We start from the raw sequence: 13,964 nt of genomic DNA, 5'->3' as shown, positions 1-13,964 counted from the left end.
AGACTAAACATGGGTTCCACCACTTCAAGACTCCAAGAAGCAAAGTGGTGTTATTGCACCGGTTGATGAGAGTCATCTACAACCTAGTATTGCCTGGTAACACAGAGGGGTGGCATTCCTCCATGTGGTGTAGGCACCACACCTTGATCTCTGCTTACATTGGTTCACACCCGGGTGGTCACCCATAGTGTGCTTGTGCATGGAGGTTATACCCAGGATTACTAAATTACTAACAGTCCCACCATTGTGAAGGTGCAAGCAGAGGATTTGGCTGTCACAGACCATCGAGACTTCGCCGAAATTGGGTCCACTTGAATATCACCCGAATATCAGTTCCATCAGCGTTTTAGACTCCCAGGTAGCAAGTACAGCTTGTCTGGCATATCTGAAAGGATGTCTGTGACAACCTCAAGGTTGACAGGAACAATTCTTAAATCTAGTTTTAGTTGAGGACTTGGTTATAACTTTTTCCCGTAACAAAAATGGACACATTGTTTTGTGGTATGGTCTGAATCCACTGTTCAGAGCCAAATTACTAATCATTCCATTCCTATAGCCATATACTGCAGCTGCCTCTTGATGGTTCATTTATTCTGTGATTGATAAAAGAAAGTTAACCATACACATAATAAAGCTACTAAACTTTCAGAAAGCAGCACATTTCATAATTTTAATAAAAATAAGCTAATTATAATATTCACATATATGGTTACATGACAATAAGTTACAAAGAAATAAAAAACAAAATTAGGAAAAATATAGAGGAATTTAGTTTACGTTAGTTTCTTTATTTTAAACCTAGCCATGAAGGAGCAGCACTATTCTAATTATCTATGTTTAAAAGTGAGTGTTTGCAAACAGATATTCCTCTCCCCCCATTCTTCCCCCAAAGAATAAAGAGGGAAAAAAAAGAAAAAAAGACAAAGCCAATATGCCACAAACCCTCAGATCCTGGTATCCCAGCAAGACCAGGTGGACCCTGTGATCCTTGTGGTCCATGTTTAGGTTTAAGTCGTTCTATTTGCTCAAGGTTGAATGGTTCACCTTTGTCACCTGCAAATAAAAGAAAGAGCTCAAATTCATCAGTAAAAAAAAAAAAAAAAAGGGACAGCCTTTCATCAAGATTTCATTACATTTCACACAATTTTAAAAATTTCTGTAGCTTTAATAACGACATATAATTTCAAAACTTTTTTAATACAAAAAATGGCTAAAACTGTTGTTTTATCTTACATTTAAAAAAAACAAGGATTATTACATCAACATGCAAGGTTACCTAATAATTTTTTTGGGTAGAGTCTGATCAAATCAAATTAAATTTATACAAAGATATGCCAACAGGTTTCTTTACTGCAATCTGTCATTCCATTCCCTTAGAACACATGCATATAAGTTCCAACAGTCTCTCTCTCTCTCTCTCTCTCTCTCTCTCTCTCTCTCTCTCTCTCAACCTTTATCAGAGAGATAAATTAGTGAATTATTAGTCCACAAAAGTTTGTCCACAAAATTAGTCCACAAAAGTTTGTGGACTAATTTAGGCAGAGAGAGCCAAAAAAAAAAAATATATATATATACAGCATGCCCCCGTTATAACGTGGTCCACTTTACGCTGATTTGCTATAACGCTGTTCTTACATTATAAACCTTATATGACTATAACGCTGTCACAGATCACTATAATGCTCTTTTACAGATTGCATCTTTGGCATATTTAACGAAATCGTTTCATTTGATGGAGTCGATAGCTGGAAAATGAATACCAAAACAGCATTAAAACATTTCCCACACCGACTTGAGAAATTTTCTCACACGCTAAATTAATTGCAGTACAGTGACTTGTTATGTAGTTCCGAGATCAACATTTTAAAAAACGATCAAGTATATTGCTTGTAATATTTGCGTTATATGCATTTATCCAAAGTCTAGTCATCGCTCAGTACAGTATTAGACATTGTGCATAACGGACAGTTTACTTGAATATTGTATCGTAATTAATGCAACCAACGAAGTTACATTTTCGAAGAGTTAATAATGGCCGATAAGAATGAAAAAGCAACAACGTCTGGGCGCAGTATGAAGACTATAAATGTAAGATAAAGACTGAATTTGAAAATTAAATTAGACGTTTTGAAGCAAATCGATTCCGGTCAACGACAAGCGGATGTGTGCCATAATTTAGGACTTGCAATTTTAACTGTAAGAACAATTATAAAAAGATAAAGAATTAATTTTAGCAGCGGGAAAGATAGCTGTTCTACTGCAAGCAACTAGGGCTAGGCCAACTATTAGGATTGAAATGGAAAAACTAATTTTATTGAAGATAATACCCAATGCAGAATTCAGTTAAGTTAAATATTATAAGAGAGCGAGAGCGAGAGAGAGAGAGAGAGAGATTAGCCAATATGATGATCTGAAGAAAACTCACCTAAAAAAAAAAAATGTGGAACCATTTAAAACTGGTAAGGGCTGGTTGAATAGATTTAAAATCCAGGGAGAAGCCACAAGTGCAGATGAAGGAGCCGAAACTTTCAAAAAAGAACTTGTTAAAATTATTGAAGAGGGGTATTATGTGTTATACTTCTCAACAAGTTTTTAACATAGATGAAGCAGGACTTTTGTGGAAACGAATGCCTAAAAAAGTTTCATATTGAAAGAAAAAAAAACATGCCAGGTTTATTTGGAAGAGGGCCAAAGTTCAACCCAAAATCAACATTTTTCATGATTAAATTCATCAATTAAATTAAATCAATTTAGATCAATTAAATTCATGATTTTAATTGGAATTTTAAGTTTAATTTTGATACGTAAATAGTTACCACATAATTATATACGTACGTAATGCAGAATATTTTATATGTACAAATGGCCCCGGGTGCCAAGCGATTTTCTGTGCTAAATAGTACTGCGATTCCTAAAGCGATTTTCTAAAGCGACTGAGTTTTTCCTTGTTTTATTTCGTTCATGTCTTTCTGTTGATTAGCTCTACTTTTTAAAAGTATAGAAAGAGAGTCAGAAAAAGGAAAGTACCTTTTTCTTTATTGTATATACTAACCATACTAACTCCTACACCTGACCACAAGCGGCACTGCTCCTGCCTCCCCGTGGCGGGGCCGGTAACCTGGGTGGAAAAGCTAATCCCCCAGAGCGAAAAGGAGCCGACATGCATAAAGAAACTTATCCAGCCTTAGAGCCTTCAAGCTCAAATACCATAGATTGGTATAATTCTGATGAAGGTAGTGCGCAACATAAGCGCTTAAAAATAGATAATCATCAACCTGAGTATCCAACTTTTCTGATTATCCATTCCTTAACTAGTCAACCAGTGAGCAAACTCTCTCCATTTATTATACAGAGATTTCTAGAAAATGCTGCTGGATCACCTAAAATGGTCAATAGATTACAGTCAGGGGATTTGCTTGTGGAAACTACACAGTCGAAACATTCAGAATTGTTGTTAAAGATGACAACATTTGGTGGTGTCCCTGTTAAAATATCTCCCCACTCAACCCTAAATAGTTCCAGGTGTGTTATCTCTGAGTGGTATCTATTGAATGTAACAGAAAAGGAGCTTGTACAAGAACTTAAAGACCAAAAGGTCATACAAGCTAAGAGAATTTTGACTCTTAGAGATGGCAATCTTATTCCAACCCGCAGTGTAATTCTCACATTCAATACTCCAAACTTACCAAATACTGTAAAAGCTGGTTATCTAAATTGCCATATCTGCCTGTATATACCAAATCCAATATGGTGTTATAAGTGTCAGAAGTTCGGACACTCTCAGGCAACATGTCGAGGAAACACAATATGCCCAAAATGTGGATCCCAGGATCACACTCAAACAGACTGCCCTAACTGCAGGGAAGATCATCCTGCATATTCTAGAATTTGCAAATTATGGAAAGATGGAAAAACAATACAGAAATTTAAAGTTGAAAATAAAGTGACTTATCAGGAAGCAAGATGACAAATACTGAAAGATACTCCTGCACGTACATATGCAGATGTTACAAATAAATATCGATCAATTGCTACACAAACCAATGACTAAGTTCCACCGAACATATCACTTGCTGAATGGGCTAGAGCTCAGCTTTCAGTTCCTCAGCCATCCTTGAAGCAAAACAACAGAAACCAGACTTGTAATACTCCGATTTCCATCCCCACCACTAGTGGCATCAAGTCAGAAAGTGAAACCAGGATGACAAAAGCTGAATCTTCTACTAAACCCCAAATTAATACTGCAGAAATGGATACAGATGACAAAACTCAACAAGAACCTATATTAAAAATTCATGCCGAAGAAGTTATGGACACTGGACAGCCTACCTTTCCTAAAAAATATAAAATTAAAATAGATTGCAATAAGCCTACTGCCTCTAAAAGGCAACCAGATCATCCTACCACTAAAACTAAATAATGAAGTAAATTTTACAATGGAACTGTCGAGGACTACATACTAATACAGATGAACTTTATGACCTAATCCAAGATTTCAAACCAGCAGGAATTTGTTTACAGGAAACATTTTTTAATCCACAAGTGACCCCCTCAATAAAGAAATATATTTTGTACAGGCGTGACAGGAATGCAGCAACTGCAGCCCATGGAGGTGTAGCGGTTTTGGTATCCGTTACTAATCCGTCCAGACAAATCCCCTTAAAAACTAATTTAGAAGTTGTTGCTGTAAGAATAGAAATTGGAATATCTTTATCTCTTCTTTCTATTTATCTTCCACCAAACCAAACATATATACTCAGAGACTTTGATGAGCTCCTTGCTCAGATACCACCTCCTTTTTGTTTGATGGGTGACTTTAATGGACACCACCTGTTATAGGGAAGTCTCCATATGGATAAAAGAGGGCAGCTAATAGAAACATTACTGGACAAACAAAATCTAACTCTGCTGAACACCGGTGCACATACTCGTGTTCATTTTCCCTCAGGAAATACTTCAGCCATAGATCTGTCTATCTGCTCCCCCACTCTGTACCCAAGTATACATTGGGTGGCATTGGATAATCCCCACAATAGTGATCATCTTCCAATTACTTGTAAATTCCAAACTACCCCATCACCTATCCGGAAACTCGCAGAAGATGGAAATTTACAAAGGCAAACTGGGAAAAATTTTCCTTAAGTACAGTTTTAGATAAAAACCTCATTCTGAACCAGTCAATAGATGAAGCTAATGACCATATTACTAAATGAATACTAGCAGCAGCTGACAAAGCTAATCCTCATTCGTCGACTCATCCACGCAGGTGCAAAAACTACTGGTGGAATGATGAATGTAATAGAGCAAAAAAGTAAAAGAACAAAGCTTCGAATATTTTCCGAAAGCCTCCCACTATTATTAACCTTATAAATTACAAGAAACTAAATGCTAAAGCACGACAAATAAGAAGGAAAGCCAAAAAAGATTCTTGGATTCAGTTCGCTTCCACTATCACCAAGCCGACTGGGCTAGCCGAGTGGGTAAAGTACCTACCCGGCAACCCAAAGGTCGCGGGTTCGATTCCCGCCTCGGGCTTGGATCAAAGTACTGCAAAAAACCTTGGGAGGTGCAATATGGCCACAGAAGCCGATGCGCCAACAACTACCAAATCAAAAAAAAAAAAAAAAAACTATCACCAAAAACACCGATACTAGATTAATCTGGAGGAAAATCCAACATCTGAATAGCAAATATCCATTGTCATCCTCTCCAATATTGATCTGTAATGGACAGGAACTGTCTTCCTCCAAAGACATTGCAAACGCTTTTGCTAAAGCCTTTGCAAAAATTTCAGCAGCAAATTCATATGATACTTCATTCCAACAAATTAAAGTGGTAGCAGAAAGGTATAAGTTAAATTTCAACACCGGTCTGTCTCTTCCATATAATCAGCCTTTTACTATATCCGAGTTAACGGATGCTCTTAACAGAGCACCTAATAGTGCAGCTGGCCCTGATGGTATATTTTATATTATGCTAAAACACTTGAATGATACTGCTTTACAAATTCTTTTAATATTTTTTAACAGAATTTTTGAGGAACATGTTTATCCTCGCTTTTGGAAACATTCACTTGTATTAGCCATCGCTAAAAGGCTAATACAAGTGAATACAGGAAAAGACCTCTCTAATCCAGGAAATTATTGTCCAATTTCCTTAACTAGTTGTTTGGGGAAAACACTGGAGAAAATGGTTCTAAAGCATCTCACCTGGTTTCTTGAGTCACATAACATCTTACATAAAAATCAGTATGGCTTTTGGCAAAATAGATCTGCATTAGATATGATGACCAAAGCAGAATCAAACATCAGAAATGCATTTGTCAGAAATGACCACCTCGTTATGGTAAGTTTCGATTTAGAAAAGGCCTTTGATACAACATGGCGTTTCGGTATTCTACAGGATCTTTACATATTTGGTCTACGAGGCAGGCTTCCTTTGTTTATTCAGAGCTTTCTCCAGGGCAGAACCTTTCAGGTTAGTCATCTAAATGTTCTTTCTAGAATTCATATACAGGAGGAGGTGGGGGGGGGGGTCCCTCAAGGATCTATCTTGAGTCCTACACTATTTTTAATAAGAATAAACAATATCATCCATGATATTCCAAGCACAGTAGAATTATATCATTATGCAGATGACCTCATGATTTTGTGCCAAGAAAAAACTATGAATTCTATTGAGAGACAGCTTCAAATCTCAATTAACAAAATTGAGCTGTGGATGTCTCGCAATGGCTACCACTTATCAACACAAAAATCTAACTGTATTCATTTCTGTAAAAAAACATAAGATCCACCCTGAGCCTGAACTACATCTTAAAAGTTTCGCCATACCTCTTTCCAATAGTATCAGATTTCTTGGCATAATCCTGGACAATAAATTAAACTTCTTACAACACATCACATATCTGAGAACCATTTGCTTGAAAAAATTAAATATCCTCCGAGTACTATCTTCATCGACACGGGGTGCTGACCGATACACTCTGCTTCGACTATATTGGGTATTGATTCAATCTCGCTTGGATTACAGAGCTCCAATCTATGACTCTGCCAGGAAAAGTGAACTAACTCGGCTAGACACTATCCATCAGAGTGCCCTAAGAACTGCTTTAGGAGCATTCAGAACATCCCCTGTACAGAGTCTATATATAGATGCACACGAACCTCCACTCCATTTTCAGAGGAAAATGTTGATCCTCAACTATGCAACAAAAATACGGAGTCTTCCTTTTCATCCTATCTCCCTATACTTATTTGAGCCCCAATGGACCACATTTTATCAAAACAAACCTAATGAAAACAAGCCTATTGGGATAAGGTTGCTACAGTTAACACAATGTTGGAATCTAGACATGGGTAATGTCTTTCAGGAAATGAGCAATCACGACCCTCCGTGGTCTGATTATACACCAGTCTGTGACTTCTCATTCCAACAATGGGGGAAAAAGCAAGCAGCAGACCCTACCATCAGGAAACTCCATGCTGCACATGTCGCAGAAAATTCTCGGTGTCTTCAAATATATACTGATGGCTCGAAAACAATGACGACAGTGGGAGCAGCGGCAGTTTCTTCTATCTTTTCTACTTCTGTGTCCCTTCCAAAGGAGTGCAGTGTCTATTCTGCTGAACTGTGGGTGATTAAAATAGCTCTGGATCACGTGATTAATCTGTCCAGGAAGCGACTTATGATCTACTCCAATTCTCTGAGTGCAATAAAATCGTTGAAAAATCCATCCAAACCAATCCACCCCATCTTGAAGCAAATTAGATCACAGATTATTGCATTACAAGCTGTAAACCAATCACTCAGTTTCTGTGGATACCAGGGCATGTAGGCATCAAAGGAAATGAATACGCAGATCAAGCCACTAAACATCCAATCATTGTAAGATCTCTTCACTACCAAGTGCCATACACAGACTACAAATCAGTCATAAGAAATGTGTGTGAAGAGCAATGGTTGCAAATCTGGCAGGCTCAGTAGACAATAAACTGCTTCAATTTAAACAGGAACCTAAGTTGTGGCCCTCAAGCATGCGATCAAATAGGCAAGAAGAGGTGATCCTGGCTAGGACGCATATTGGGCATATGTATTTAACCCATATTTATCTCCTCAAGGGGGAAGATCCACCTATTTGTACATTTTGTCAGACTACACTTATGGTGAGGCATATTCTAATAAATTGCAATCATTATAATAATTATCAAAACAAAATTTTCAAATCGCTTTCACATCTGCAAGAACCTTTGACATTACCACATCTGATTGGAGACAATTAAAATCTAGCTGAGTTCTTTTATTTCTTAAAGCAGACAGGATTATTTTACACATTTTAACTGGTAATTGCACTACCGAATAGAATCAGGCACAATATGGCCTTAGCAGCCCTTGTGCCATTAAACAACATATCAAACAACCACATGTACAAATATTTGAATATTAAATATTTTGACCGACATTTGTGCACCTTTTCACTACCGTTTATTATTGATTAGGAAATATCCTATGGCACCGACCGAAACTTACAAATACATATGTTACCTTGTGGGAATGCGCCGCTCGCTTACTGTGGATTCACTTAGCGCTCTGTTTTTCCAGAAGGAATTATCAGCGTTAAGTGGGGGGGGGGGTTACCTGTATATATTGTTGTTATTTGGTTTTTAGGAGCATTAGCAACTAAGGCCATATTGCTCCGGGGATATGCGATGGTCATTCCCTGACCTTTCCACATCCTCCGTATTTGGTGGATCACGGGCTCGAACCCCAGTCTACTCAAGAAGCGTGTGCTATGCACTGCTGCTCCTGCCCACGAAGGTGCCATCCTGTGTGTGTGTGTGTGTGTATATATATATATAGTGATATGGCTTTGCATTAGCAATACCCCTTGCACAGGGACAAACCAGTCTCTGATGCTGGCAAGGATTCAAAGTTAAAACAGCTGATGTAAGACTGCAGGTTGCAGTTCATATGGTGATCAGTTTTTGAATGCCTCACAGGAAGAATGGGTTGCTGTAGAGATTTTTCTAACTTCGAATGTGGACAAGATGGGTAGATACCAATACCTCAATAACAGCCAACATGGTTAAGTGCTCCTGTTCTGTGGTGTCACGAGTCTACCATGACTGGCTGAACAGCGGTAAAACAACCATCCAAAGGTCAAAAAGCTGAAGAGTAACAAGAGGTAGACTCCCGTAGTGAACATTGCGCATTTCATCTCATAACATAGCAGTGGCCCAGCTAACCACCCAATACAACATAATAGCAGTAAGACCAATATTCATGGACTAGGCACCAGATATTAGCTCATATAGGCTATGGCAGTCAAAGGCTATGGATAGAGGTGACAGATTTCCACATGTTGGTAATCCAGGTTTCATGCTGATACAAGAGACTGCACCTTGCATAGCCATATCAGCACTGACAGTGCTCCACCAACACGTGTAAATCTGTCACCTTGTCTGATGAATCCTGTCTCAAATTCATTCGTGCTGATGGGAATATCCACATTAGGAGAAAGCAACAAGCCATAGCACCTGACTGGTATTCAGTACTTTTAGTACTTGGAAGTGGTCGTGGTGTTATGGTTTGAAGACTATTTACATGACATGCCCTGGAGATCATTATATCTGGTCACTATGAATCAACAGCTCAAGAGGAAGGACTACCTTCCTATCACTGCTAACTAAGCACACCCTATCACGGTGACAATGTACACAGAAAACGCCGAACAGATATCAACAAGACAATGCCTTGAAATGGTTTCAGAAACATGACAATGAATTATTCAGTCTCCCATAGCTGCCCAACTCAACCTAATTGAGCATGTGTGTAATGTACAGGAAAAGGATATTTGATAAAATGATCATTTGCCTAACAATGTGTGGGCATTACTGGACACATCAGTATTAGTATTAATGATACACAAAAAACCTAATAATGCAAAAAAGCAAGCTTATACAGCATCAGTAAAAAAAAAAATAAAATAAATAAATAAATCCCATTGCACCCATCCAATAGTTTGTCTAGTTCTAACTTGAACTTATTCTAACTATATACTTTGACAACAATGGATGGATACTTGTTCCAGCAATTAACCACCCAAAGACTGAAGGCATACTTTCTCTCATCTATTCTACAATCGTCCTTCTTCAATTTAAACATATCCTTGTTTGTTTATAAGCTTTACAGCACAAAAGCAGCAAGGCCATAATGCCCTTAACTATAATGATGTTAAACAGCGTTAGCATTAATTTTAGTAAAATAAAGATAATGAAGTTAAACAGTGTTAGTATTAATTTTAGTAAAGTAAAGATAATGATGTTAAACAGTGTTAGTATTAATTTTAGTATATGGTTTAAGAAACCTACAGCTGGTGGTGCACAAGTTAAAGCAAAAAAATAAAAATAACAAGTAAAATAATAATAAAAATATTAAATAAAAATAAATAAATAATAAAAGAAAATGAAAGAGACAACCTATAAGTTCACCTCCCCTCGTGGGTAACTATCGATTTGACATTTGAATTTCAATGTCAAAAACATTGGTTAATGCTGAAATGTTTCAATATCAAAAATGTCGGTCAAAGGTGAGAAAAAGTTGTGAGTTAAGGTTAAATTGAAAGTGTCTGCAATTCTGCCTAGACATAATAGGAGAGAATATATGATCAGATCCTTCAAAATTAGTTTGGCCTGGAGAGGCTGTTTCTATAGGGACAGACTTAAAAAGAAAAGGTGTAAGAATATTTGCTGATGCTATAGAGGCAGTGTTATGTGGGGAGAAAAACTGCTAGCTTGAGGGGAAGGACTAACTGGTTAACAGTAACTGTAGGCAGAAGTGAAATTGATTCTTGCACTGCTTCTACTGGAAACAGCAGCAGCCTGGAAAGCAAGGACCTCAGGATTTCAAGAACTACTGGAGGTTATCATTCCATGATAACCTCCAATCGTCATCAGGGCTGTGTTAGGTTAATTAAGAATAAGAATAGGAGCATGTATACTTGCATGTACACCAATTCTAGGAGTACAGTCAAATAAATTTGATGAATTACAAGTGCTGGGCAAGACATCAAAGGTGTATATTGTTGGGCTATCAGACATTGAGTCACACAGATATAAGGAAAGCAGATTTGGAATTTGGGGACTACAATGCTTAAAGAAAGAACAAAGAGGATAGAAAGGGAGGAGGGGTTATGCTGTAAGTTGAAAAACATAAATTCGAAGGAAGGGCATCCAGTGGACATGTGGGAACAGTGCAATGTTGAGTCACTTTGGTGTGATATAAGCACTGGGAAAGCAAAACTGAGAGTAGGAGTGTTATATAGGTCTCAAAACTCTGATGAGTACAAGTAACAACTGTACAGAGAAATAGTGGGCCAATAAATCAGATTATCATATAATGGGAGATTTTAACTTCCCAGATTTTGAATGGAACTTAGATTGGTCATTCACACAGTAGCAAGACTTTTGTGCATTTATTGGATGATTGTTTTCTACAGCAGCATGTTCGTGAGGCAACAGGAAGGAGTAAAACTTTTAATCTCATTATCAGTAGTGATTAATCATGCATCATGAATTTACAGATAAAGGTACCATTAGGTGACAGCGATCACAGTGTACTAATGTGGAATATACTCAAAGATGTAACTACCGTCGGGGATAAAGGGAAGAGGTTTTTTTTTTTTTTTTTTTTTTTTGTAAAAGTGACTACAGCGCTATCTCAGCCAGTATTTAAATTCTATGCAGTGAGATGAACTGATGTTGTTACCAAAAGCAAATATAAATGGGAAGCATTCAAGGAATTAATCTTGGAAGCTACTAGACTTTTCATATCAACTAAGACATTCAAGGTTTAGGCCTAAATGGAAGTCATGAACTAAGGAGACTAATGGCAGAGAAGAAGAGTACATGGAATATGCATAAATTAACAGGGGACACAGAAGCCATTCTGGTAGATATAAGCTAGTCTGTAATCATGTCACCAAGGTGGTCAGGCAAGCAAAGGATTTTTTAACTTATGTAAACCCTTGAAGGAAGGGGATGAATCAGATTGGTCCACTTCATGGTTTGACTGTAGATGGTTCTGCTTGACAAACTGAATGAGTATTTTGCATCTACATTCACACATGGAGTTATAAAGTGAGGAGAATGCCAGAAGTTTAACAAACTATAACAGGGAGCTAAAGGATTTTGTGATAACTTAGAGCAAAGTGGATGAGAAATTGTTGAAGTTAAACATAAGAAAGACACCTGGGGTGGATTGGATCTATACAGTTATATTAAAAGATGCAGAAAAGGAAGTATGCAAATGCTTAGCCATAATTATTTCCTTGGACTTAGGGAAGATCCCCATGGACTGGAAATGTGGAAATTCACAAAGGGGGATGAAAGGGTGATACGAGTAATTACACACCTGTTAGTTTAACTTCTGCTCCACACCTTCAGTACAAAATACAACACACCTGGAGGAATCATTTTAAGAAATAATGTTGAGATCCTGGAATGAATACAAAGGAGGGCAATGAGATTGGTCAGTGGAACAAAGGGCTTCTCTTATCAAGAAAGGCTTAAGTTCTGCAAACTGCAGTGTCTGGAGACATGTCACCCGTGATGTGATCATAATGAGGTGTATAAGACCTTGAATGGTTTGAGCAGACTCAAGGCTGATGACATTCTTTCTCTTCTTCAGATTACGCACCTCTGGGGGAATAAATTCAAATTGAGGAAAGACTTAGATCAGATGTGTGAAAATTTGCCTTTAGCTAGTGGGTGGTTGATATCTGAAACAAGCTTCCATCTGTCATTATTGAAGTTGATAGCTTCAATAAATTCAAGACAGAACTAGACAAACTTTTTTTTTTTTTTTTTTTGGAGTGAATGGGTGAAATGGGAAGGTTTGCTTCCTTTCATGCATTGTGCTTCTACTAATGCTAATTTCCAGAAACTGTCAGCTCTGCAACACATATAGGTATCTTAGCATTAGCATTAGTTGAGGCATATGATGCAAAAAAGCAAGCTTATACAGCATCAGCCAAAAAAAAAAAAAAAAACCTCCCATTTCACCCATCCGGTCACTCAAAATATTTGTCTAGTTCAGCCTTAAATTTAATTAAGCTATCAACTTCCACAACAACAACAGATGGAAGTCTGTTCCAGCAATCAACTACCCACTGGATAAAGGCAAACTTCCACACATCTATTCTACAATCTATTCCTCAATTTGAATCTATGTCCCTCAGGTTCTTAATCTGAGCAAACGGAAGTATCCCATCAGTACTGATGCCTGTTCAAACATTCAAGGCCTTATACTCTTCAATCAGATCACCTCGCAGGTGCCTAGTTTCCAGATCCTGCAACTTGCAGAACTTAAGCCTTTCTTCGTAAGAGCACCCCTTTGTTCCTGTCCCAAGTGGTGTATTAGGGCCAGAACACACAAGAACAACGTTCCAGTACTTTTTCTAAATGATATAATAAAAAATCATTAAATATATACAGCTAATATTATGAAACAATGGCATAATCACAGGGAAGGGAGAAATATCTATTTTACCCATTGCTACTAAAAATATATATTAATAGTAATCTTTAAAATTAATAGATTTCTTTAAAAATTTATTTAAAAACAAAAATATAAATTTCACGATGAAACGAATGTTTCTTACTAAAGTACAATGTGTTAGATAAAGAGATCCAATGAATGAGATATTCTGTGATGTGTGCGAATGCTGCCTTTTGATTGGCCATGAGCTGAATGCTAGAACTGGTTGTTCTATAAACATGAGTCTGAAGTCTGATTCATTTACTGTACAGTTGATTTGGCATTATCAAATAAGTCTTCTGGAGAACGAGCAGTCCAGTACAATTTTTTTTACGACGAGCGTTCCGGTACTATTTTTTTAGAAATACACATCTGCCTGTCACCAACCTTGTTGCCCTTCTCTGTACTCATTCTAGAAACTCTACATC

The 13,964-nt window shown here is 37.4% G+C and overlaps 1 protein-coding gene across 1 annotated transcript in view; it reads right to left on the bottom strand.

Moving 5' to 3' along the window:
- Nucleotides 1-13,964, bottom strand: part of LOC150091155 (uncharacterized) — a 1,391,089-nt gene that overhangs the window by 631,994 nt on the left and 745,131 nt on the right. Inside the window, exon 22 of the mRNA XM_090374518.1 lies at nt 943-1,053. Coding sequence (XP_090230644.1) covers nt 943-1,053 — 111 coding nt within the window. The remainder of the gene's footprint in view (nt 1-942; nt 1,054-13,964) is intronic.

This window comes from Mastigoproctus giganteus, chromosome 1 (assembly GCF_048544385.1).
Source record: "Mastigoproctus giganteus isolate SK-2022 chromosome 1, ASM4854438v1, whole genome shotgun sequence".
NCBI classification, from domain to species: Eukaryota; Metazoa; Arthropoda; class Arachnida; order Uropygi; family Thelyphonidae; genus Mastigoproctus; species Mastigoproctus giganteus.
This window is presented reverse-complemented; position numbering and strand designations above follow the sequence as displayed.